The sequence below is a fragment of the Marmota flaviventris genome, chromosome 11, assembly GCF_047511675.1.
Source record: "Marmota flaviventris isolate mMarFla1 chromosome 11, mMarFla1.hap1, whole genome shotgun sequence".
Lineage (NCBI taxonomy): Eukaryota > Metazoa > Chordata > Mammalia > Rodentia > Sciuridae > Marmota > Marmota flaviventris.
Genome location: NC_092508.1, coordinates 91919929 through 91947161, shown reverse-complemented (window position 1 = coordinate 91947161; position 27233 = coordinate 91919929). Strand labels below are relative to the sequence as shown.

Sequence of the window (27233 nt, the reverse complement as noted above, 5' to 3'; positions counted from 1 at the left end):
CACATTTCCTCAGCATTAGTTCCTATGCTGTCTGATCTACAGTTTTGTAATCTCATATCTGAAGTAAGTTTGTGAAGCATATTGGAAAAATGGTATGCAATCATTATTTTAGGGTCTTAATTAGTTTGTAACATTTTAATGAGAAAATTATATTGCTTGATTCTACCTTATTTCATAACTGCAATCCATCAGTGTAGTTGGGTGGTTTGTCATTTTATTTAACTTCTTCAATGTAGGACAAAACTAGTCATTTGCAGCAAAATGAAATAGAAGCAGTATAATATCCAGGGGATCAGGCATGGGAAAAACATCAACAAGGTTTTTAAAGGGAAGCATAAAACTCTGCAGTTATCCCTTAGAATTATATAGTCAAGCAAATGTACCTGCTTTAACATATTCTGTTTTGGTAAACGTATTCCCCAGTACAAGTATTCTTATATGTTGGTGAACTGCACATGTTCTTCATGGATCCTGAAATGTGTGGGATCTAAAGAAATCATGCGCATTTTTATGACAATATCATTCTTGCTATAATAGCAAACTTGCTATTCAGGAAAAGAATATGTACTTATCAACTTACGAACAAAGCAGCCTTATCTTTCCTTTTACTTTATTCAAAGACAAGCTTTGCAGAGGCTTGGGCTTACACATTTATTAGAACAAAAATAGTTTGTGACTTTTGGTATGTTGCTACCACAATTGTATTTTAAACATTGTTATGTTCATTATCATGTTGCAGCAGGCTCCCTTCTTAGGGTTTTATGTCTATCAACTGATTGAATTACTAAAATAACAAAGCAGAATAAGGGTGCAATGAAATAAGTCCTCTTGTTATTATGGTCATTCTATGAAATAGAAGTCTTCATCGTAAAATGAGGACACGAGGCACAGAGAAGTTAAGTAGTATTAGTAAGGAAGTGGTGAATACAGAATTTTAACTCAGGGCAATCTGACTCCAGAACACACGCTAGCTATACTGCCTTCTAGTTAATGTTGGGGTTAGAAGTCTGATCTTTGGGATGAAATACAGAATTATGGATGTATAGTATATATCATACATAAACTAACATCTTTTCTCCTACTCCTTTTTTATAACCTCAGCCATAATTCATTGAGACCCACTATGGCATTGTTCCAGATGTTTGATGCAATGTTATAAGACAAAACTCAAATCCTGTCTTAATAGATTATGCACTGTATTATATGAATACCACACAAACATCATTGTGGCCAGAGGCAATTTACATTGCATGGAACTCATTGTCAGGATGTTATGGTGCTAGAATCTCAGTTGTTACATCAGTAATTACTCACCATGGAAAAATTGTGCTTTAGTACCATATATGAAAAAATAGTGTTGGTTTTATATACTATGACACACTAGTTGTAGAATTCACTCCATCAACACTATGAAATTCTAGATCTAATATGTAAGTTTCAGCTCTTCGTTTTTTTTCCAGTAAGAAACATATATTTCATTCTTTCCTGAAAATTTGTCTTTTTCCTTAACATATATAGTCTTTACTGTACAGAAGTATAATTATGCATATTGAACTGCAATGTGACAAATTAGTGCAGTTGTTCTCCTGTATCCATTGATTTGTTCCCATGACATTCTACAAATGCTATAAACTGTTAGTACCAAACCCTTCAGAGTGCTATTTTTTTCCTATACATACATGCAATAAAGCTTAATTTAGAAACTAGACACAGTACAGTATTAACAATAAAAACTAATAATAAAATAGAATAATATAACAACATACTCTAGTGAAACGTATATAAATGTGGTGTCCCTCTCTCTTTCTTTCTTTATTATTATTTGTTCCTTTTAGGTATACATGACAGTAGTGCGTATTTTGACATAACATGTATATATGGAGTGTAACTTATTTTAATCAGGATTCTATTCTTGTGGTTATATATGATGTGGAGTTAGCCAGTTTGTGTATTCATAGACAAGGATAGGAAAGTTATGTCCAATTAATTCTACTGATTTTTTTTATTTTCCCTTCCCCACTTCCTTTCCTTCAATCCAGTGTACTTCTATACTTCTTCTCCCTGCCCTCCCTTGTTGTGGATTAACATCCAAACATCAGAGAAAATTTTGGCCTTTGGTTTTTTGGAATTGGCTTATTTCACTAAGCATGATATTCTGAAGCTCCATCCATTTACCAGCAAATGCCATTATTTCATTATTCTTTATGGCTGAATAGTATTCAATTGTGTATATATACCACAGGTTCTTTATCCATTCATCTGTTAAAGGACACCTAGGCATAGCTTAGCTATTGTGAATTGAGTTGCTATAAACATATGTGACTGGGTCACTGTAGTAGGCTGATTTTAAGTCCTTTGGATATAAACGCAAGAGTGGGAAAACTGAATCAAATGGTGGTTCCATTCCAAATTTTCTCAGGAATCTCCATACTGCTTTCCAGAGTGTTTGCATCAGTGTAGTCCCACCAGCAATGTATTGCATGGGTGTTCTCTTGTCCAGCAAGGAGGTCCACGGAAGAGGGTAGAGGTAAGTGTGGCTGCGAAGTCACTAATTAAGACCTGCAGAGACCAAGCAGTAAGCAGGTCTAATTTTATTGCTCAGTTACCATGTATATATACTCAGGCAGTAGCTAAGCAGATTACAGGCAGTCACCAATACAATTTCTTGCCAACTGTCCTTGCAGTGACCAATCAAGCGGGCCACAGAGCAAGCACAGGGACTATAACACGTGGCCTATGCCAAGGGCTGTGCCTATGGGGTAAGGGGTTTGCTGCCAATGCTGTAAGGGGTTTGCTGCCTAGCATGAGGGGAGTGGCCTGCCACTCAGACACCCTTAATATATGCCATGTATGCAGTACTCCATGCACTTGTTCCCACAATGTATGAGTGTACCTTTTTCCCCATATCCTCACCAACATTTATTTTCACTGACTAGAGATGAAATCTCTGTTTTGTATTAACTTGCATTTATCTAATGGTCGAGATGTTGAACATTTTTTATTTATTTTTTGAGCGTCCCTTTTTGGTTTCTGTGAAATGTTTGTCCAGTTTCTTTGCTCATTTATTGATTGGGTTATTTGGGTTTTTTATGTTAAATTTTTTTCAGTTCTTTATATATACTGGAGATTAATGCTCTATCCGAGGTGCATGTGGTAAAGATTCTCTCCTATTCTATAGGATCTCTCTTCAAGTTCTTGATTATTTCCTTTGAAGTGAAGAAGCTTTTTAGTTTGATACCATTGCATTTGCTGATTCTTGATTTTACTTCTTGCACTTTAGGAGTCTTAATAAGACTTGGTTTCTAAATTCTTATGATGGAGAGTTGGGCCTACTTTTTCTTCTAGTAAGTTCAGGTTCTCTGTTCTAATGCCTTGGTTCTTAATCTCCTTTGAGCTGAGTTTTGTGCAGGGTGAGAGATAGGGGTTCAAATTGGTTCTACTATATATGAAAATTTTTTCCTTTTAAAGCATTCTCATAAAATTCCAAAGTGTAATCAATAAAGGGAAAAGTTGATAAATTGTACTTTTGTAAAATTAAAGCTTTTTATTTTGCACAAGGCATTGTGAAGAAAATGGAAAGCCCCATACCATGAGAATACATTTGCAAATCACATATCTAACAGAGAATTTCTATCTAGAATATATAAAGAACTTTTCAAACTCAACAATAAGAAAGTAAGCATCCCAATTAAAAAAAAAAAAGTGAGATTTGGAAAACATCTTTCACCAAAGAAGATATTCAAATGGCAAATAAATGCATTAAAACATTCTTTTTTAAAATTTTTTATTTTTGGTTGTTCAAAACATTAAAAATTTCTTGATATATCATATTTCACACTTTGATTCAAGTGGGATATGAACTCCCATTTTTACCCCATATACAGATTGCAGAATTACATCAGTTACACATCCATTGATTTACATATTGCCATACTAGTGTCTGTTGTATTCTGCTGCCTTTCCTATCCTCTACTATCCCCCCTCCCCTCCCCTCCCCTCCCCTCTTCTCTCTCTACCCCCTCTACTGTCATTCATTTCTCCCCCTTGTATTATTTTTCCCTTTCCCCTAACTTCCTCTTGTATGTACTTTTGTATAACCCTGAGGGTCTCCTTCTATTTCCATGCAATTTCCCCTTCTCTCTCCCTTTCCCTCCCACCTCTCATCCCTGTTTAATGTTAATCTTCTTCTCCTGCTCTTCGTCCCTACTCTGTTCTTAGTTACTCTCCTTATATCAAAGAAGACATTTGGCATTTGTTTTTTAGGGATTGGCTAGCTTCACTTAGCATAATCTGCTCTAATGCCATCCATTTCCCTGCAAATTCTATGATTTTGTCATTTTTTAATGCAGAGTAATACTCCATTGTGTATAAATGCCACATTTTTTTAATCCATTCGTCTATTGAAGGGCATCTAGGTTGGTTCCACAGTTTTGCTATTGTGAATTGTGCTGCTGTGAACATCGATGTAGCAGTGTCCCTGTAGCATGCTCTTTTTAGGTCTTTAGGGAATAGACCAAGAAGGGGAATAGCTGGGTCAAATGGTGGCTCCATTCCCAGCTTTCCAAGAAATCTCCATACTGCTTTCCAAATTGGCTGCACCAATTTGCAGTCCCACCAGCAATGTACAAGTGTACCCTTTTCCCCACATCCTCGCCAGCACTTGTTGTTGTTTGACTTCCTAATGGCTGCCAATCTTACTGGAGTGAGATGGTATCTTAGGGTGGTTTTGATTTGCATTTCTCTGACTGCTAGAGATGGTGAGCATTTTTTCATGTACTTGTTGATTGATTGTATATCCTCCTCTGAGAAGTGTCTGTTCAGGTCCTTGGCCCATTTGTTGATTGGGTTGTTTGTTTTCTTATTGTCTAATTTTTTGAATTCTTTGTATACTCTAGATATTAGAGCTCTATCTGAGGTGTGAGGAGTAAAGATTTGTTCCTGGGGTGTAGGCTCCCTATTTACCTCTCTTATTGTTTCTTTTGCTGAGAAAAAACTTTTTAGTTTGAGTAAGTCCCATTTGTTGATTCTAGTTATTAACATTTGTGCTATGGGTGTCCTATTGAGGAATTTGGAGCCCGACCCCACCGTATGTAGATCATAGCCAACTTTTTCTTCTATCAGACGCCGTGTCTCTGATTTGATATCAAGCTCCTTGATCCATTTTGAATTAACTTTTGTGCATGGTGAGAGAAAGGGATTCAGTTTCATTTTGTTGCATATGGATTTCCAGTTTTCCCGGCACCATTTATTGAAGATGCTATCCTTCCTCCATTGCATGCTTTTAGCCCCTTTATCAAATATAAGATAGTTGTAGTTTTGTGGATTGGTTTCTGTGTCCTCTATTCTGTACCATTGGTCCACCCGCCTGTTTTGGTACCAGTACCATGCTGTTTTTGTTACTATTGCTCTGTAGTATAGTTTGAAGTCTGGTATCACTATACCGCCTGATTCACACTTCCTGCTTAGCATTGTTTTTGCTATTCTGGGTCTTTTATTTTTCCATATGAATTTCATGATTGCTTTCTCTATTTCTACAAGAAATGCCATTGGGATTTTGATTGGCATTGCATTAAACCTATAGAGAACTTTTGGTAATATCGCCATTTTGATGATGTTAGTTCTGCCTATCCATGAACAGGGTATATTTTTCCATCTTCTAAGATCTTCTTCAATTTCTCTCTTTAGGGTTCTGTAGTTTTCATTGTATAAGTCTTTCACCTCTTTTGTTAGGTTGATTCCCAAGTATTTTATTTTTTTTGAAGATATTTTGAATGGAGTGGTTGTCCTCATTTCCATTTCAGAGGATTTGTCGCTGATATACAGGAATGCCTTTGATTTATGCGTGTTGATTTTATATCCTGCCACTTTGCTGAATTCATTTATTAGCTCTAATAGTTCCTTTGTAGACCCTTTTGGGTCTGCTAGGTATAGAATCATATCATCTGCAAATAGTGATAATTTAAGTTCTTCTTTTCCTATTTTTATGCCTTTAATTTCTTTCGTCTGTCTAATTGCTCTGGCCAGTGTTTCGAGAACTATGTTGAACAGAAGTGGAGATAGAGGGCATCCCTGTCTTGTTCCAGATTTTAGAGGGAATGCCTTCAATTTTTCTCCATTCAGAATGATGCTAGCCTGAGGCTTAGCATAGATTGCTTTTACAATATTGAGGTATGTTCCTGTTATCCCTAGTTTTTCTAGAGTTTTGAACATAAAGGGATGCTGTACTTTGTCGAATGCTTTTTCCGCATCTATCGAGATGATCATATGGTTCTTATTTTTAAGTCTATTGATGTGGTGAATAACATTTATTGATTTCCGTATATTGAACCAACCTTGCATCCCAGGGATGAATCCTACTTGATCATGGTTCACAATTTTTTTGATATGTTTTTGTATCCGATTCGCCAGAATTTTATTGAGGATTTTTGCATCTAGGTTCATTAGAGATATTGGTCTGAAGTTTTCTTTCTTTGAAGTGTCTTTGTCTGGTTTAGGTATCAGGGTGATGTTGGCCTCATAGAATGAATTTGGAAGTTCTCCCTCCTTTTCTATTTCCTGAAGTAGCTTGAAAAGTATTGGTATTAGTTCCTCTTTAAAGGTTTTGTAAAACTCTGCTGTATACCCTTCCGGTCCTGGGCTTTTCTTAGTTGGTAGTCTTTTGATGGTTTCTTCTATTTCCTCAATTGATATTGGTCTGTTTAGGTTGTCTATATCCTCCTGACTCAATCTGGGCAGATCATATGACTTAAGAAATTTATCTATGCCTTCACTATCTTCTAATTTATTGGAGTATAAGGATTCAAAATAATTTTTGATTATCTTCTGTATTTCTGAAGTGTCTGTTGTGATATTGCCTTTTTCATTCCGTATGCTAGTAATTTGAGTTCTTTCTCTTCTTCTCTTCGCTAGCATGGCTAAGGGTCTGTCGATTTTGTTTATTTTTTCAAAGAACCAATTTTTAGTTTTGTCAATTTTTTAAATTGTTTCTTTTGTTTCTATTTCATTAATTTCAGCTCTGATTTTAATTATTTCTTGCCTTCTACTTCTTTTGCTGTTGTTTTGCTCTTCTTTTTCTAGGATTTTGAGATGAAGTATGAGATCATTTATTTGTTGTTTTTTTTTTTCTTTTTTTAAGGAATGAACTCCAAGCAATGAATTTTCCTCTTAGAACTGCTTTCAATGTGTCCCATAGATTCCAATATGTTGTGTCTGTGTTTTCATTTATCTCTAAGAATTTTTTAATTTCCTCCTTGATGTCTTCTATAACCCATTGATCATTCAGTAACCTATTGTTCATTCTCCAAGTGATGTGTGCTTTTTCCTTCCTTCTTTTATTGTTGATTTTCAGTTTCATTCCATTATGATCAGATAAGATGCTTGGTATTATCTCTACTCCTTTATATTGTCTAAGAGTTACCCTGTGACATAGTATATGATCTATTTTTGAGAAGGATCCATGTGCTGCTGAGAAAAAAGTGTAACTGCTTGATGTTAGGTGGTATATTCTATATATGTCAATTAAGTCTAGGTTATTAATTGTGTTATTGAGTTCTATAGTATCCTTATTCAACTTTTGTTTGGAACATCTGTCTAGTGGCGAGAGAGGTGTGTTGAAGTCTCCCATGATTATTGTATGGTGGTCTATTAGACTCTTGAACTTGAGAAGAGTTTGTTTGATGAACATAGCTGCACCATTGTTTGGGGCATATATATTTATGATTTTTATGTCTTGTTGGTTTATGGTTCCCTTAAGCAGTATGTAGTGTTCCTCTTTATCCCTTTTGATTAAGTTTGGCTTCAAATCTATTTTATTTGATATGAGTATGGACACTCCTGCTTGTTTCCGAAGTCCATATGAGTGATATGATTTTTCCCAACCTTTCACCTTCAGCATATGTATGTCTTTTCCTATCAAATGCGTTTCCTGTAGGCAGCATATTGTTGGGTCTTGTTTTGTGATCCATTCTACTAGCCTGTGTCTCTTGATTGGTGAGTTTAAGCCATTAACATTTAGGGTTATTATTGAGATATGGGTTGTTCTTCCAGCCATATTTGTTTATTTCTGTTACTAAACATGGTTTGTTTTCCTCTTTGATTATTTCCCCCCCTTTACTGTCCTACCTCCCACTGTTGGTTTTCATTGTTATTTTCCATTTCCTCTTCCTGTAATGTTTTGCCGAGGATGTTTTGAAGAGATGGTTTTCTAGCTGCAAATTCTTTTAACTTTTGTTTATCGTGGAAGGTTTTAATTTCATCTTCCATCCTGAAGCTTAATTTCGCTGGAAACACAATTCTTGGTTGGAACCCATTTTCTTTCAGTGTTTGAAATATGTTATTCCAGGATCTTCTAGCTTTCAGAGTCTGTGTTGAAAGATCAGCTGTTATCCTGATTGGCTTACCCCTAAATGTAATCTGCTTCCTTTCTCTTGTAGCTTTTAAAATTCTCTCCTTATTCTGTATGTTGGGCATCTTCATTATAATATGTCTAGGTGTGGATCTCTTATGATTTTGCACATTCGGCGTCCTGTAGGCTTCTAGGATTTGGCATTCTGTTTCATTCTTCAAGTCTGGGAAGTTTTCTCATATTATTTCATTGAATAGATTGCTCATTCCTTTGGTTTGGAGCTCTGTACCTTCCTGTATCCCAATGACTCTTAAGTTTGGTCTCTTAATGTTATCCCATATTTCTAGGATGTTGTGCTCATGGTTTCTTAACAGTCTTGCTGAGCTGGCTATGTGCTTTTCAAGTTGAAATACTTTGTCTTCATTGTCTGATGTTCTATCTTCTAAGTGTTCTACTCTGCTGGTAGTATTCTCCATTGAGTTTTTAAGTTGGTTTATTGCTTCCTGCATTTCTAGGATTTCTGTTTGTTTGTTTTTTATAACCTCTATCTCCCTGTATAGTTGATCCTTTGCTTCCTGGATTTGTTTGTGTAATTCATTGTCGAAGTGATCTTTCATTGTCTGATTTTGCTGTCTAATGTCTTCCTTGAGAGTCCAGATCATCTGAAGTATGTATATCCTGAATTCTTTATCTGACATTCCATCTGCTGCAGCTGTTACCTCTTCTAAAGTTGAGTTGACCTGCATTGCTTGTGGTCCTTTCTTTCCTTGTCTTTTCATACTGCTTGCGTTTCTTTCTGCTTGGTGAAACTGTTGTGTTTTTGAAATGTTTTTTTCCCCTATATATTTATATTGCTCTTGTATAGTTGAAAAGTCTCCCTTGCAGGGTCGGGCGGCAGTCTGCCTACCTTGCATGTGCCGGTGGCGGCTCTGCTCTCTCCTTACTCCAATTGGAGTGTCGTGACTACCACGCCGGCAGGTCACTGGGCCTGTTCCCGGCGCGTGAGGCGGCTCTGTTCTGCCCCTACTCCAATTGGGGTGACGAGTGTACCACGCCGGCAGGCCACCGGGCCTGATCCGCCGGTCGGTTGCAGGTCTGCCTACCCTGCAGGCGCGGATGGCTGCTCTGCTCTGCCCCCCATCCAATTGGTGTGACTTGTCTACCACACCCGCGGACCGCTGAGCCTGTTCCGGGTGCGGGCTAAGGCTCTGTTCTGTTCCTACTCCAATTGGGGTGACGTGCCTACCACCCCTGCCGGCCGCTGGGTCTGTTCCACCGGTCGGTCGCAGGTCTGCCTACCTTGCGGGTGCGGGCGGCGGCTCTGCTCTGCCCCTACTCCAAATGGGGTGACGTGACTGTCGCTCCGGCACGCCACTGGGCCTGTCCCGCTGGTCGGTCGCGGGTCTGCCCACCTTTCGGGCACGGGTGGTGGCTCTGCTCCGCCCCTACTCCAATTGGGGTGTCGTGACTACCACGCCGGCAGGTCGCTGGGCCTGTTCCTGGCACGGGCGGTGACTCTGCTCTGCCCCTACTCCAATTGGGGTGACATGTGTACCACGCCGGCAGGCTCCTCGGCCTGATCCGCCGGTCTGTCACAGGTCTGCCTACCTTGCAGGTGCAGGCGGCGGCTCTGCCCTGCCCCTCCTACCACGGCTGCGGACCGCTGGGCCTGATCTGCAGGTTGGTCGCAGGTCTGCTCACCCTGTGGGCACGGGTGGCGTTTCCGCTCCGCCCCCACTCCAATTGGGGTCACGTGACCACCACACCGGCGGGTCCTGATCCGGGCGTGGGCGAAGGCTCTGCTCTGCCCCTACACCAGTTGGGGTGACGTGTGTACCACGCTGGCAGGCCGCTGGGCCTGACCCTCCAGTCTGTCGCAGGTCTGCTTACCTTGCAGGCACGGGCGGCGGCTCTGCCCTGCCCCTCCTACCACGCCCATGTACCACTGGGTCGCGGGTCTGCCCACCTTGCGGGCGCGGGTGGCGGCTCCGCTCCGCCCCCTCTCCAATTGGGGTCCCGCAACCACCACGCCGGAGAGCCACTGGGCCTGCTCCAGGCACGGGCGGTGGCCTGGCTCCTCCCCTCATTAAAACATTCTTAACATCATTAGTCATTAGGAAAATGAAATTTAAAATTACAGTGTAATATCATTATGCACCTGTAAGAGTGATGAAAATTAAACAGAACAAAAAGTAATGTTCGTACCAAGTGCTGCTATGGGTGCAGAACAACTGGAACACTCATGCATTTGCCCATGGGAAGGCAAAATGGTACACCCACTTTGGAAAACAGGTTGTCAATTAAAAAAAATCTACATTTTTCATATGAATGAGAAATTTCACTCATAATTATGTATATATACCCAAGAGAAATGAAAACTTCTATTCACAGAAAAACCTGTTTAGAAGATTTATTTATTCATAACTACGAGAATTTGGAAACAAACCAAATGTCCTTCACCAGAGGAACAGATCAAAAAATGTGCTACATCCACCCAATGTGATACTACTCAGCAGTAAAACAAGAATGAATTCTTGATTGACACAATATGGATGAACCCCTATGCACTTTGCTAAGTGAAAGAAGTGATACCTAAAGGAATACAAACTTATAGTTTTATTTATATGATGATCTCTGAGAAAAACAAAATTTTCAGGACAGAAAACAGATCAATGGTTGCCAAGAGTTAGTACTGTGGAAGGAATTGACTCCAAAGGAACAGTGCTTGGGGAATTTTGTGGTGATAGATTAATTCTGTCATGACTTGTTAAGTATAAGACTGCATTTGCTCAAATCTATAGAACTACACAACCCGAAAAGTGAATTTTACTCTAAGTAAATTCAAAGCTATGGGTGATGATAAGTAATGGGGGGTGGGAGAAGCAAATTGGCATCCTTATTTCTTGTAAGAATCTTCATGGAGTTCTTATACCTTGACTTTGGTTTTCCACTTCTGGAAATATATTCTTAGGAAAATAATCAATATGGTTATGGATGATCTTTGCATCGTTATTTATCACAGAGAAATTGAAAACCTCTTAATTTCGCTATTATAGTGATGTATTTAAATAAATTATGATGCCTTTTCCATTTACAGGCATTTAAATTATGTTTCTGAAGGTTAATCACAGAGACAAATGATTATTCTTTACTGATGTCTTATCACTTTGCTGACTTAACCCAGTCTAATTTAAAAATATTGATTTTTCAAATTAAAAAAAAAAAAAAAAAACTTCTGGACTACTTGAAGTACACCTCATACACATATATACCTCATATGCAGGTTGGTCCAAATCCCTTTCTGCACCCCTCGTTGACCAGGTAGATAGACAGATAAAGTGCATACAACTAACTTTACAATCATTTCATTTCCTTTGGTACTTTTCTATTTCAACAAAACTGGGATGGAGAAGGGAGTATTATCTTTGGTACAAATTATCTTTCTATTTGGAACATCCTTTATTTTCATTTTCACTAATTATAAAAAACTGCCTTATGGATAAATGTTGCTTTGTGATTCTATAAGTATTATTTAACATTAACTTCTTTGATCTGTCCCCGGATCCAATAATATAATCAGAAATGACAGTACCTTTTGCACACATTTAAAGCCTGAAGAAGCTTAACAATTTCCCAAGGCCATGGTCTGGTAAGTGTCAAATGCTAAGCAAATCCTGATGACCCTGTTCCTCATTAGACCCCCTGTACATTATATTGCAATATTTTGTTCCAAGATGTCCCCTTTAAAGATCACTTACTATATTAAAAGGGTACTTGTTTACTTATTATTATTCTGGATTCATCTTTTTAAGATTTTGCAGTTTGTCTATAAAACTCTCAAGGGAATCCAGATTTCCACATTAAGTAGATGCCATCAGACCATATTTTGAGATATATGGGTGTGTTTTTCTCTTCTGTGCTTTTTGGGCAAGACCCCTCTCCTCTTTTGATTTCTGAGGCATCCACTATGTCTAAAAAAGTTAGGATTATTATACTTTGAATATAAACAGAAAGTCAGTGCCACAGAATGGAATCTTGAATCTCATTTCAGGGACAATAAACCTGAAAAACAGACTTTCATATACAGAAGCCAGGCTTATGGGAGAAAGTGTTTTAAAAAAATCCAAATGGTTTCCTTCATATATCAAGAAGGAGGGCCTCATGTCTCAGAATGCAATGTTAGCATAAGCCAGGATGCCACATTGGCCAGAAAGGGTCTTGTGGAAGATATACAGAAGAGAGTAGATTCATGAGGGTCTCCAGCCTCTGCCTCATTCTGTAGATGGAATATTATGCAGAGGAAATGCATGCATGGAGATTTCATATAGACAAAATTGAAGGGAGAGGCAGAGAAAGTGATGCATGTGTTTAGCACAGAGTGGGCTTGAGCTGGCTGGTGCTCCCCCTTCCTAAGTCTGTTATGATGTGGGAGCGATCCCCAAATCCTTGTATGTTTCTGTAGAATGTGGAAATGCTGCCTGTCAGAGAAACTGGAACTTGCCGGGAGTCAGTACTAGGTGAGTGCAAAGTCATTAGACCAGAAAATCAGGAACTGACCCTACAGATTAGCAGTGGATGCAGGTGTACAGTCAAAGATCAGTTTGATTTGATGGAAATAACTCAGAGAACCAGGAAAATTTCCAAGAGAGTATGTAATAATGATACACGTTTCTCTAACACTTGGAAAGAAAAGAATAAAGAGAAGAGAAAGAAGCATTTAAAAAAGGAGCCTGAATTAACTTAGAAAAGATTTAGTTTTATATGGTATGAAGTTACTTTAAATGGATACCTGCGTATTCCCCTCTCATCCACCTCCATCCAGGCTTTTAAGCAACTTGACGTCATTTTTTAGGGGAAAAGCGTTTGCTATTTGTTTGTTTGTTTGTTTTTTGTTTGTTTTCCCTACACTTAAGTCATAGTGCATGATTTCAAACTTTTTTCACACACACGCACACACACACACACACACATGTACACACACGGACAACTGTGGTTGCTTCTCCCTGGAGTGTGTGACTGGACTGAAAGAAATGTGACCTATCTATCAGTCCTACGACACTTGGTTAGATTTTATGTGATTCTTTCTTTTTTGAGAAATCATAGTTTGCCTCTCAGTCCTTCTGTCTTGGCACTGTGGCATCTAATCTCACCTTGACATTTACTGCAGTATTCATGGACTAAGGTTTTGTGTTATAGTTTTGATTTGGAATGCCCCTCAGAGTTTCATGTGTTGGAGCTTGGCCCTTAATGCAGCAGTGTTCAGAGGTGGGACTTTAGGGAAGTAATTGTACCTTGAGAGCCCTGATCTCATCCGAGGATTAATTCGTTGAGGGATCCAAAACTTGAATGGACTATTGGGAAGTGTTGGCAAATGTAGGAGGTGGGACCTAGTCTAAGGGGGTGACTTGGTTTTGGGGGTGTACCTTTGAGTCCCGTGTTTTGCTCCAGCACCTTTATTACTCTTCTGACTTCCAAGTGCCATGAGCTGAGCAGTGTTTCTCTACCATTGCCTCCCATCATGATGTTCTGCCCAGAGCAATGGAACCAGCCAATCATGGATTGAAACCTCTGAAATCATGACCTCAAATAAATCTTTCCATTTTTAAAGTTGTTCATGATCAGTATTTTGGCCATACTGATGAAAAACTGATTAACATATGATAGTGCTTGTTATTGACTGATTTTCTACCAGATGGATCCTTCCATATGAAAGTGCCTAGTTTTTCCTGAGAAAGAATAGAAGATATGAGTATCAATAAAACATCATGATTAAAAAATGAGCTTTGGGGCTTGGTTGCCCACATTCAAATCCAAGCTCCACTATCATACTTGCATAAGTTATTTAACTTATTTCCCTTTCATAAGTTATTTAATTTATCTAAATCTCAGGGTATTTATCTATAAAATGAGTATAATGATAGTTCCCACCTAGCTAGATTTTTGTGAAGTTTAAATGAATTGATATATGTAAGTCATCTGGAGCAGACATCTGTCAGTGTCATGGATGCACTCATTGTTATTAATGTTGTGAGGACTAGGTTGATGCATGTGGGATATTACAGCATTGTGCTGTGTAACTTCTAAGTGATTAGAGTATTAGCTGCTCCAATCATGGAATTGTGCGCTGCAGAACCTGAGTAGCTGTTCAGTTAGAAGGGGTTCTGAAAAGAACAGCCCACTTGTTACATAGAAGTGGTTCCAGTGAACTCTTGGCCTTTGTAAACATCTTTATCGTGGAGATATTCTTTTCCTTTTTTAGCTGTTATTATTTCTGTTTTGGCATTTGTCTTGGACTATCTTTCCCAGGTTCATTTTAACCTTTTCTCTGATTCATATTCTCATTCTCTCTCTCTGTCTCTCTCTCTCTGTCTCTCTCTCTCTCTCTCTCTCTCCATTAGAGCTTTATAATTTTTCACTTAATATCATTATTATATTTTTTTGCATGTCTGTGTCCTTTTCTCATCATACATTGTACTATTTTTGCTGAATGTTTCTACCTCACTATTTTTCTTTTTGTCCTTTCTTTCTCTCTCACTCTTTTTCTCTCTGTATTATTTTCACTTGCTTTATGTTTTCTATTTTTGAAAAGCACTGTCTTGCTATTTCCATCCCATGATACTATCCCCAGGTAATGAAGGTACGTATTCCTTTGGGCTTACTCCCTCTGGTGACCTAACTTGGCTTGATATCTGCTAAAATAATTTAAAGTAAAAGACATACATAAGATATGAACCCGTGGGCACTATAGCATAATGGATAGGAAAGTAGTTGCAACATCTTACAGATTTGTTTTCCAGGCCCAGGACAGAAACTTACTAGATATATAAATAAAATACCTGGAGCAGTTATTTAGCTTATCCATGCTTCATGTGTTAAAATAGTGCCAAACTAATGATGTTAATATGGACATTCAATAAAACTTTACATGTAATGTGATTGATTAGCATCTAGCTAACTCTGAGCTCTCCTATATACCATTTGCTATTGTTATCTTAATTCAGTTGTTGATGTTGTTTTTATTGTTATTAATATTATGATATTGTGAAGTTCCTTTTTGTGTGTGTGTATGTGTGTGTGTGTGTGTGTGTGTGTATATATATATATTTCTGAAGTAAACTAAGTAAACTAGGTAGACAAATAAGCTTTAAATTCAGAAATAAGCAAGCAGAAACTTTAATCTCATTGCTGGCAATATTAAGATGTTGCAAATAGCTTTTGTTTTGCCCTTAGCTTTTTTGTTGCATGTTCTATTGGATTGAAATATAAACATATTCTTAGTTGATTAGGATCTTAGCCCATAAGTGGCCAGAGGCTACTTGCTTTTGAGAAAGTAACATTTAGATTTAAAAAAAAAATGGAATTAAATGCATATAAATTCCACTAAGTCTGCTCTGTACTATCTGTTGATAGCTTACTCCACTATCGGCAAGCATTTAATCAACATATATTGGCATTCTTCTCTGAGATTTAAATAGGACGTAAAATCTTATGGCATGTAGAGTGTTTTTGATAACTGTTTCATTATTTCCATAGATAGTGTAATAGCATATAAGAGGAAATATCAATAAAATATCCAATGTGTATTAATTTTAGAAGAGTAAGGTTGTCTGAAGTTTGATAACAAAGGGATGGTATTCTTTTTAAATCATTTGAAGATGTCTGGGTTTATCTTCCTATTTTGTCCATATCCCTTTTTTTTTTTTTTTAAATCATTTTGGACATTTGAGACTAGGGTCAGAAAATAAGAATTATAGACTGTATTGTTTATTCATTGTTATATAAAAGAGTTGGTAGCTCGTAATATTAATTTATAGTTTCTTAGAATTCACAAAACTAAGATTGCCACAGGATGTAGTCTATAGCATATATGTTGCTTAAATATTAGTTCAATGTGGAAAGCCCAACCTCTGATAATTATGTTATTGTTAAATTGGAAACAGATGCTCAACCCTGCCATGAATGATGTATACTTTAACTGATATATACCTCTCTCTCTCTCTCTCTCTCTCTCTCTCTCTCTCTCTCTCTCTCTTTCTCTCTCTGTATATGTGTGTGTGTGTATATATATATATATATATATATATATATATATATATATATATATATGAATGAACTGGATAAAGAGACATTCATAACGAAGCTTGAGTATATTTATATATGTGCAGGATTCTTTTCCTTGTCTAAGTATTTTGTATTTTAGTTGGAAATGGGCTGGCATTAGAATAGCGGTATGAACTGAATACAGGACCCAGTCACTGGCTATTTGGGGTACAATCCCCAGAATCACAAGCAGACAACATGGAGTGATGAGTATGATCCCAGATTTCCACTCATAGGTACAAACCCCAAAGAACTGAAAACAAAATCACAAGTTCACACACATGCACATTCATAGTAGGTAATACTATTTATAATAACCCAAAAATGAAAACAGCCCAATTGACCATCAAAAGATGAATACATAAATTCTGGTATCTATGTACAATGAAATGTTATTCTGTTGTAAAATGGAACTAAGTACTGAAACATGCCACAATGGGAATAAGCCTCCAAAATTACTGTAGAAACCAGAGTCAAAAGGTCACAAATTAAATGTATATGAAATATACAAAAAAGATAAATCCATAAATACAGAATTAAGTTTGTGGTTTCCCGAACCTGAAGGGAAGCAGTAACAGGGAGAAACTGCTTATCAGGTACAAGACTTTGCTTTGGAGTGAAAAAAATATTTTACAACTTCATAAAGCTGATGGTTCTACACCACTGTGAATATTCTAAAGGCTGCTGAAATGTTTAATTTATGATGGATAACTTTAATGTTTCGGTGTCAGGGGAGGTACTGGGGATTGAACCCAGGGATGCTTTGCCGCTGAGCTATACCCTCTTCCCTTTTTAATTTTGAGACAGGGTCTTGCTGAATTGATGAAGCTGGCCTCAAACTTGTGATCCTCCTGCTTCCGTCTCCAGTGTCACTGGTATTATAGGGATGAGCTACCAGGCCCGGGTGATTAACATTATCTTATGAATTTCACCATGTTACATTATTTTTTCCCATAGTCCCATAATCACAACTGGTTTAAAGAAATCCCCTCCATGAGGAAAAAACACAGTCTGTCATTATTGATCCCAGGTAATCTGGTAAGGGCTAACAGTAATTATATAGAGTCATCTTGAAAGATGCCTTCAATTTCCTTCTTAAATATATTCTGTTTCATTATGACATTAGATTATCAGAGCTAGTGAATAACCACATAATGACTAAGCTTTTGTCCTGTGTGATACTTTATTTTTCATGCTTGTCTGAGGTTTCAGTTGGTCTCATCCAAGAACATGAAAACAGAAAAGCATAAATGCTCCTTTTTCAATGGGTTCTCTATGTGTGATGGGAACATAATTATAACAACATAGGTGAGCAGATGAGGTTTTTCAGACCTAGGTACTTTATCTGGGCCCTTAAATAGTTTTCATTAGCCAACCGTATCAATGAAACAATCTGGATAATTATAAATATTCTTTATGCTTTATATGAGCTTGTCTGTGGAGCTGGTGGTAGTTGTTTGTACCCAATATGAATGATGGAGCTAGTGCTTTCTATGGTCATGATGTAAATCTCCAGATTTTTCAGTTCAAGGCTCTCAGTTTTTTGTGCTAAGTATCTTTGCAAACAACATTTTAAATGTTTCTAACTATTTAAAACCTGCCGTATGTTAGATACCTTAATATGTGTGCTGCATAAATGATTCTAATCCTTAGACTGTCCCTGAAAGGTGAATGTCATGATTTCATTATTTCAGTGAAATAACTGAGATTCAAAAAAGTCAAATGATATGCTTAAGAGGGTGAGTGTTAGTGGCTAGTGTTCACCATCTCACCCTTACCTGTGCTTGGCTAGGAAGCATTGCAGCTAAAATTCACTGTGAAGTTTTTCTTTTGCTAGATTTGTTATACAGTAGGTCACACAGCTGTGGAGAATTTCAGAGTCTCCTTATGACTGTTAGTTTGGCTTCCTCAAAAAAAGTCTGCTCTGTGGGTTGGGGTTGTGGCTCAGTGGTAGAGCACTCACCTTACACATGTGACATCCTGGGTTTGATCCTCAGAACCACATATAAATAAATAAATAAATGTATTGTGTCGACTACAAATATATATATATATACACACTACAAATATATACACACACACACATACACATACACATACGTATATATAGTGCTCTGGGACTGGGGAAGTAGCCTAATAGTGGATAAACTGCCCAGTACAGAAAAAAAATGAAAGTCTGATCTGTTTGATCACACTCCTGAATTAGCCTGTGTAAACAAACTATCAAAATATTGGTGGGAGTATTGACATTTAACTGTACTGATGTAACAGGTGTATCAGATTACAAGAAAACTTGGGTTGTAAAAGATGTTTGGTTCAATCACCTGAAGTCAATCCTAAAGGCCCTGGATATGTAAGGACTGGGATGCCAGGAATGGTGTGTGTGTGTGTGTGTGTGTGTGTGAAATTTGAATCATGGGAAACCAAAACAACTGGGATCTTAAGGAAGACCGATAAAACAATACTTGTGCCCATATCACTCATTCAGAATTTGATGTCCGATAACTCTTCCCATATGTTTTTCTCTTTTCTTCATGTATCATCAACATTAACTGCCTTTCAAATAGCTTTATTTTCCTACACTGTACCTTAGTTGATGCTTCTCCTGCCAGACATACCCCCTCATTGCTGGCAACCTCAGCCCTTCTCTGTACTCTATTAAAAGGTTTATTCCGTTTCCGAGCAGATGTTTCTATTCTATGAATCACTACAATATTTTCTCTTTGAATCATGTATTTTCAATGTGACATTTACTTTTGGATTTTCTTTTATGTGTGCATGTTGCACCTCCATCATTAATCATGAGCTTGAGGAAGGTAAATAATAGTAATCTCCATCTATTTTTATCCCATTATTGGTCTTGGACATAATATGTGCTCATTAAATAGTAATTGATATTTTATGATTGTTCAAGACAGAATTTTCTTAAAGTTTTTTCATAAAAATGCCACTTCCGGGTGAGTGGATACTCCTAAAACCAGATGGCCATTGATGAAATGAGATAGAAGTGCCCTACATCTCATTTCCTGCCTAGAATATTTCTTGTGTGTATTTGCATTTTCAACACTGAAAAGTTTTCAAATATGGGACCAGTTTTGCTATTTTTAACCAAGCATTTCTCAACTCCCCCCTGTACTTTTTCTTCATAAGACTCCTATGGACATCCCTTATTCCTCGAAATGCTCTTTGCAAGACACTGCGTTAGAGTGTTTTGTGTAAAAAATTATGCTAATGGAATTCACAAGTGTTGGAATTAAATTTTGATTAGATGTAGGTTAGGCTTCTCTTTGGCCTGCCTGCTTCTGTACTTGAGAAAGTGCTGCCCCTTAGCTGTATTGGCGTGGGGGTGGGGTGGGGTAGGGGCAGGGTGTGCACACAATGTGGACTCAACCTGAAATTAGATTGTTACTGAAAAGAGAATGATTGAAACTGGTCTTTCAGCTTGATTATCTGCTGGAATCTCTATTACTTCTCATAATATGCTTGAAAAGTTTTATTTGTACCTCAAGGGCACTGAGCCTGGCCTCATTTACAAATATGAATGCGGATATGAGCTGTGCAGGATCTTCTCCTTCAGGCAGTCTTGCAACTGTCAGCTTGTTTTATTTACTTCCTCAGAAAAAGGAATATCCATCTCCTTGGAATTAGACACAGCACAGCTAATAGGAAAAACAGAGTTCTAAAGTCAGGGGGTTTGGATGTAATTCCCAGCTCAGGCTTGTGACCTGAGCCAATTTACCCCTCTGAGCTTCTGACTCCTCATTGGTGAGATGAGATGGATTACTCCTGCCTATCAGAGCTTCTAATGAGGATTCAATGACACATCGTAAGCCTGAAAAATGTGTGCAAAACACAGAGACTTACACCAAGGAGGTCCTCAATAAATACTTGTCCCCTTTGCAATTATTTTTTGCAGGAGACAATTCATGACAAGAGAATTCCAAAACTATAAAGTCACTCCGATAAAACTGCCTGTCTCCTATGGTTGCCATTCCACATTTTATGTTGTTATTTCAAACAATAAATGGTGTCACTATTCTTTCTGTCCTTTGTTTTTATGAGGAGACTGTGGATGGGGGAATAATAAGAATCAAATCATTATCTCTAAAGATTTGTAATAGTGAATAAAGAACCTGAAAGAGAATTTTTTTATAAATCTTTGTAATCTTTTGAGATACAGAAAAGCAAATTAGAAACCATCCTGTTAGTCTTAATATCTGTTCGTTATTAAAAAAATATCCTTCATTATTTTATTTAAAATGTCTGTATGCATATATATTGGTAGTGAGGACTCAACCCAATTTGGGGGTGCTTTGCCACTAAGCTGCATCCCTAGATTCCTAGTGCTTCAGTAGTTTTTCTTTTTTCTTTTTTTTCTTTCCTTCTTTCTTTTTTTTTCTTTCCATGTTGGGAATCAAACCCAGGGTCCCACATCTGCTAGACAATGGCTCTATCACTAAGACACATACCCAGACCACAGTCCTTTTAATTTTTTTATTTTGAAACAGAATCTCACTAAGTTGCTGGTGCTGGCCTTGAACTTGAAATCCTCCTGCTTTAGCTTTCCAGTTCACTGGGATTACAGGCTAGTGCCACCAAATCTGGAAAAAGCTTCATTATTTTAAAGTTTCTGAAAAATCTTGCACTGTGATATATCAGAGGATTGTTAGGTAGTATTTATAAAAAGATAAATAGCAAATATCAATATCAATAGCAAAATTGGTAATTCTTGATATCTGATGTGTCTCTTTCCCTTTTTTTAAAAAAAAAATTGAGTTATGTTTTTGGGTTAGCAATCATTAGATTATTCAAAGGGGAAATAGTAAATTCACCAGGGATAACTTCAGACTGACTTTCAACTTTTGGGTCAGTGCATTATATAATTTCAGCTACAGGCAGGTTCTATAGCTTCAGATTATTTACCACTGTGCACCAAGATGACAAAGTCATCAAGTGAAAAGATTATGTTTTTAGAGGTGAAAGCACCCAAAGGAGAATTAGAATAATAAAATTCTTTTTAGGGTAGACTATAATGTTCAGCATAATTTCAGTTTTTAGGCTACTCTGACCTCCATTTTGAAGAAAAGTGTATACTTGTTACTTTTGTTTGTCAATAACATGTGAATCATAGTTATCTTTGATCATCTGTATCTACATTTTTTTTTCTGGAAGAAATCATCTGCGTCCCTATTAATAATGACAAATGGAATTTTGCTGTGGTATCTGCCTTCCTAAATTCCAAATTATCTCTTGGTAGTTTTTCTTGATGCAAACACGAATAGCTGAAGAAAACATAATTTTTGTTGCATTATCGATTTAGACACTGGATGAAGTCTTCTGAGCGAAACTGAAATAATAGGGGAAACAATGAATCTAAATGTTCCTTGGACTGACATAGATTGTGAATTAATCAGTGTCTGTCTCTATCTGGTTGATCACAGGTGAAGATGTAGCAGGGAGTCTTTGCCCCATACCTCCTCCTCCAGAGCGGATGGCCTGTGAAATTCCCTGCCGAATGGATTGTGTAGTGAGCGAGTGGACAGTATGGTCATCCTGTTCCCAGTCCTGTTCAAATAAAAACTCAGATGGGAAACAGACCAGATCAAGATCTATCCTGGCACTGGCTGGAGAAGGTGAGCAACAGAAAAGGTTTCAGCTCTGGATTCACTGGCTAGATTCTTATTTTTTTTCCAATAGACAAGTACATGTATGCTGTGGAAATAGCTACACCTGGGTGTTATCTCTATTCCCTGACTCCACATTAACAATTTCATTTCCATGCATCCTTTCTTTTTCTTTATTCTTAGTCTTCTAGTTGATCTAAGCTGCAGTTACTTAGTCATATAAATTACTTTAGACGATCCATACATGGCTCACCTCAAAGAATTGAATATTGTTTTTCTTTATATATGTCTTAGAGAAGAAAGCAAAGTTGAAACTCCTCCAGTTGAAATTCTTCCAGTTTCAGATTAGGTAACTGGGGCATATTGAATATGCCTGTAAGAAGAGTTCCAAATTAGGAATCAGGAGACCTGGTTCCTTGATCAAGAGCTGCCAGTGACATCAATAGGCTACCTTATCCAGGTCCCCTGGCTTCCGGTTCTGCCTTACCTGCCTGCCAAGGGCAGAGAGAGTGTATGGCGGCTGTGGAGATGGTTTTGAAGATGGTAAAAAAGTGTGGTGGAAATGTGAGCAGTGACTTCAGAACAAATTAGAGGAGCAGCTGTTCTTATCATTCATAACAATGATCTCTGTCCCCAGATACACACATCATTGCTTTCATGATTTCTGTTGACTCTGACTTCAGCTCCACTAGAGCGACAGGATAGTGAGGCCATGGCTGTGAGGAACTCCTTCTTAACCAAGATTTTGCTCTGTGAGCCCCAGAAATGGGGCCAGTGTCAAGATAAAGGAACATTTTCATATTTTTAAAATGTAGTTCTGTACCTCTCTTGTTCTGTATTTCTGGAAAAAGAAAACAAAAAGTTAGTAGTATTTAATTGGATAAAAAAAACAATAATGAGAATAATAGAACCAGAGTTACAAATCTTGTGCATTTAGCCTACTGAATAAAACATTATAGTGTAGAAGAGTAGGAAAAGATCAATACTTCAGATAAATACCACTTTTTACATTAATAGTAAAATGTGAACAAAAAGACAGTAATGGTATTTGATTATCTGATTCACCTAAGACTGTAAGGATATACATCTGTCTGGTCTCCCTCCCAGTGGATCACACTGTCAGATATAATTTCAGAGCTCTAGGTTGAGCCCTCTACTCCCAGACTGCAACAGATACTTTTGGATTTCTCAAGTTGCAATAAAATGCACTGCTTGCTGGAGAATGGGTATATTAAAAATGGTTCTCTGAGAAAAATAATGCCTTTCTTAGGAAAGGGAATCTATGTATAGATACACATGTATATATCACGCATGTCTCATGTAATATTATTTCAAGGTCAAGGACTGTTCTGTCTGACTGATTAATTCATGTAGGCATAATAATATTAAATGTTTTCTTTGTGAGTTTATCTCAGAGGCGCATGCTCCAGAGGCGGAGAGGCTAGTCCATTAATTTTATAATCTATTTGGTGTGGACAGATGCCTATAATATATTATCCTGAGGTTGATGTCAAGACCGAAATCCTTGATCTTAGAGTGGAACAAAAGGTTCAGTGGCTCAGGTCTTTGGATCATTAAAACATCTAAAATCATAAGAACAGCAATAACAGCAAAACCAACAGTTATGTATGATGCTATATTTTAATTTTCTGCAGGTGGAAAGCCATGTCCTCCTAGTCAGGCTCTTCAAGAATATCGTGTATGCAACGACCACCCCTGTATGCAACTTTATTGGGAGACATCGCCTTGGGGCCCCTGTTCTGAAAACACATTGGTAACTGCACTTAATGCAACTGTTGGCTGGAATGGAGAAGCTACATGTGGTGTGGGCATTCAGACACGGAGGGTCTTCTGTGTCAAAAGTCACGTGGGACAAGTGATGACCAAAAGGTATATTAGCCTATTAGTGAAAGTGCATATCATTATTGCATACTTGCATATTTTTAATTGAAAAAATTTATCAGACAACTGATATGCTTGGGTCAGTGGTAGCATAAGAGGTATTTTATTGTTATTATTTTTGTTTGACCCTTGAAGACCTAAAGGAAGATATGCTTTAAAGAGGAACACACTTATAATAGGTACAACTAGTTTTGTTTATGTTATATGTATTATTCAATATGTAAAAGTGAGCAATGTCCAAAAACACTGAATGTATTTGAATAATCAAACAAGCATTCTAGTACTGATCTTATTATTATTGACTCTTCTCAAATCACATAGATTCAGTGAACAAAAAGGTACTAAACTTTGAATTATAGGGTTGTTCACTCTGACCTTTCCAGAAGTGAGCAGATAAATCCAGACAGCTATTTTGATTGGACTAATTCATACCCTAAAGGAAAATATAATTGCATGCTTTTTATACTCTCTGAACTTGGAGATACTATTTTTTTTAAAACAGGAAGAAATATGAACATAGTAACTAGAATATAGATTTCAAAAAGGGTCAAAGAGAATTGTAAGTGATGGAAGGGAAAAAGTAATTGACTGCAGAACTCAGCTGTGGAAATTTCTTCTCTAGATATTTCTTTTTCATGGGAAGACTGGTAAAGAAGAAAATATAGGGACCTATGCTCTGTTCAAAGTGATGACTGCCATAACCACAGATATTATCCAGTGGCTGAATTTGGAGACCCCATCCCAGCCACAGGAGTTGCAGGTCACCAGGATGGGCTGGTGGAATCTTTGGTCTGATATGAAAAGATCAACCACGTAGTCTGTTTCTCCAGGAATTTTCAAATTGGGAAAATCTAAGTCTTCTTTCTTTCTGTGCCTAGTTTTTCTAAGCCTTTGAACTAGAAACTGTGACAGCCATGATCAGGACTGGTGGAAAAGGCAGGAGAGAATATGCTGATGCTCAGAAAGAAGCAGAAATGTAGGCAGAAAAAATTCTGACAGCATCAAACTCTGGTCCCATCCCTCCTTCCTACACCCCGGCCCTTTGTGGCAACATAGATATGCCCTTTTGCTCCTCTACCTATTGTGGTCTAATTTGGGTCCCTGTCATTGGCAAACTCAAACAGCAGAATAGTTTCATCTGTAGCCCTGTGGTGAAGGGCCCTGGACCTTATTCATAATTTTGTGTACTTTGGGCATGTGTAAGGAAAGTCCTAGAAGCTCAGTTAAAGAAAAGGAGATGCTCATAGAAGAAAGAGTGAAGACTGACGAGATTTTGCCCACTGCTTGTGCCCCAGCAGCCAAGTAACAGGTAGTTCTGCAAATACATGCAAAGGTAAGCATAACTTGAAGCTAAGCATGGCCAGGCAGACCTTACCAATCCTTCCTCCTAAATATGGCTTACAGAGAGCTGGGATTGAGTGTTTTTAATGTGTTTTTCTCATATATATATATATATATATATATATATATATATATATATATAAAATATATATATAAATATATATATATATATAAATATATATATATAAAATATATATATATAAATTATCACATATATATACACATATATGCATACCTTTTTTAAAAATTTATGTTTATGTGGTGTTGAGGATAGAACCCAGTACTTCATATGTGTGAAGCATGCACTCTACAATCCCAGCCCCTTGATTGTTTTTTATTGTTGCAACAATAAATAATCTTTAGTAGCATTTGTCATGTAGTTAATGTCCCGTAAGCATTTCTGGAATTCATGAGTGAACCACACCTCTGGGTAGGGGAGCAATAGGGTTTGACAAGGATTGGATATGAAAGGCAGGGAATCAAGAGAAGTTAAATGTTTATCATTTGCTTCAATAAACAAAGGAAATATATATTTACCATAGCTAAATTTGGGCAAAGGGGGCTATCATGAAGAGCAATGAGTGGTCATACACTTGATGTACTCTTATTGACCCATAAATATTATTTCTGCCCTAGAATAAAGCTGTATAAGATTTATGATGTTTGGGGGAATATCAGTGTTTTTCACTTCTATTTTTCAACTTGCCTTTTAGTCATAGTGCCACATAGATCAAATGCAATTGATGAATCAGTGCGGTTATGGACAAACATGGACTGTAACATTTTATGTCACCTGATTCAGGTGGTAATCTAATTCAGGAGGCTAAACAGAAATGCTGAAATCCTGAAAGGCTTTTGATGGCATTATGCAGAGTTGGGGACTCCTTTATCTGAGAAGGACTGCAGCCTTGATAATGTTTAGTTTTATGACCCAGATTTTCAACTTTTTTAAAAAGATGTTGGAAACATTATGATGGACGTAAAAATAAGTATGGCTTAGGTATAGGAATAAACCCCACACAGAATGCAGTAAGCTATTATTCTTTATAGTGATAAGAAAATTTAGTATTCCTGAAGTTTGATCTCTCTTCTAAGAAACTTTTCTGCTCTGAACAGCAGTTAAAATCTACTTGACGTGAATATAATTTGTTCATTTCTTAGCAAAGGGGCATTAGAATTGAGACTGACATCTACTGAATAAATTATCACATTTTAAAGGACTATTTGGACAGGAAAAGCTGAGTTATATGTTCAAAATAGTCCTCAATTTCCTTTTGTATCTAATAATTACTTTGAATAACAATTTTAATAAAGGTTTCTGAGCACAGTTTACTTGTATGTTAACTTAAAGATGCGTGAAGCATGACTGGGCCACAGTGAAACCTCCCATTCTGCATAATTAACATGCACCAACAAATACATTTAAAAAAATGATGTGTGATTACTGGAGGTTTACATTTTAAAGTATAATTCATAAACTAATATGTATTTGTTTGAAAATTCACATATGTGAGACTGAAATATTATTACAGTGAATAACTTCTAGTTTGCTACAGCTTATCAACACAGAAAAATCATTCACACAAATCTTTCCCCAATCTCCCCCCACACATATGTGTGTGTGTGTGTGTGTGTGTGTGTGTGTGTCCTGAAAGGCATTGCTAATGCTAGTTACTCTTTGCACTGTCAGTGAGACTGGAGACTTAACAACCTAATTTTGATTCTTAATGTATGTATGTCTCTAAACAATCCTGCTTAAAATGAGCAGCCTTCCTTGACTTCCATCAATTTACTTAATTAAAATTCTTGAGGTTAATGAAATTAATTGAGCTAAGAAAATAATACCTAATGTCCAGTGAAGCATCTAGTAAGATTATCAGCAGTAGAAAGTATTCATTGCTCTATTCTTTCCAAAAAATATG

The 27233-nt window shown here is 37.3% G+C and overlaps 1 protein-coding gene across 1 annotated transcript in view; it reads left to right on the top strand.

The window, feature by feature from the left end:
• Thsd7b (thrombospondin type 1 domain containing 7B) overlaps nucleotides 1-27233 on the top strand; it is a 705560-nt gene that overhangs the window by 311756 nt on the left and 366571 nt on the right. The window contains exons 7-8 of the mRNA XM_027936850.2: nucleotides 21886-22077; nucleotides 23724-23958. Of these exons, the coding sequence (XP_027792651.2) occupies nucleotides 21886-22077; nucleotides 23724-23958 (427 nt within the window). The remainder of the gene's footprint in view (nucleotides 1-21885; nucleotides 22078-23723; nucleotides 23959-27233) is intronic.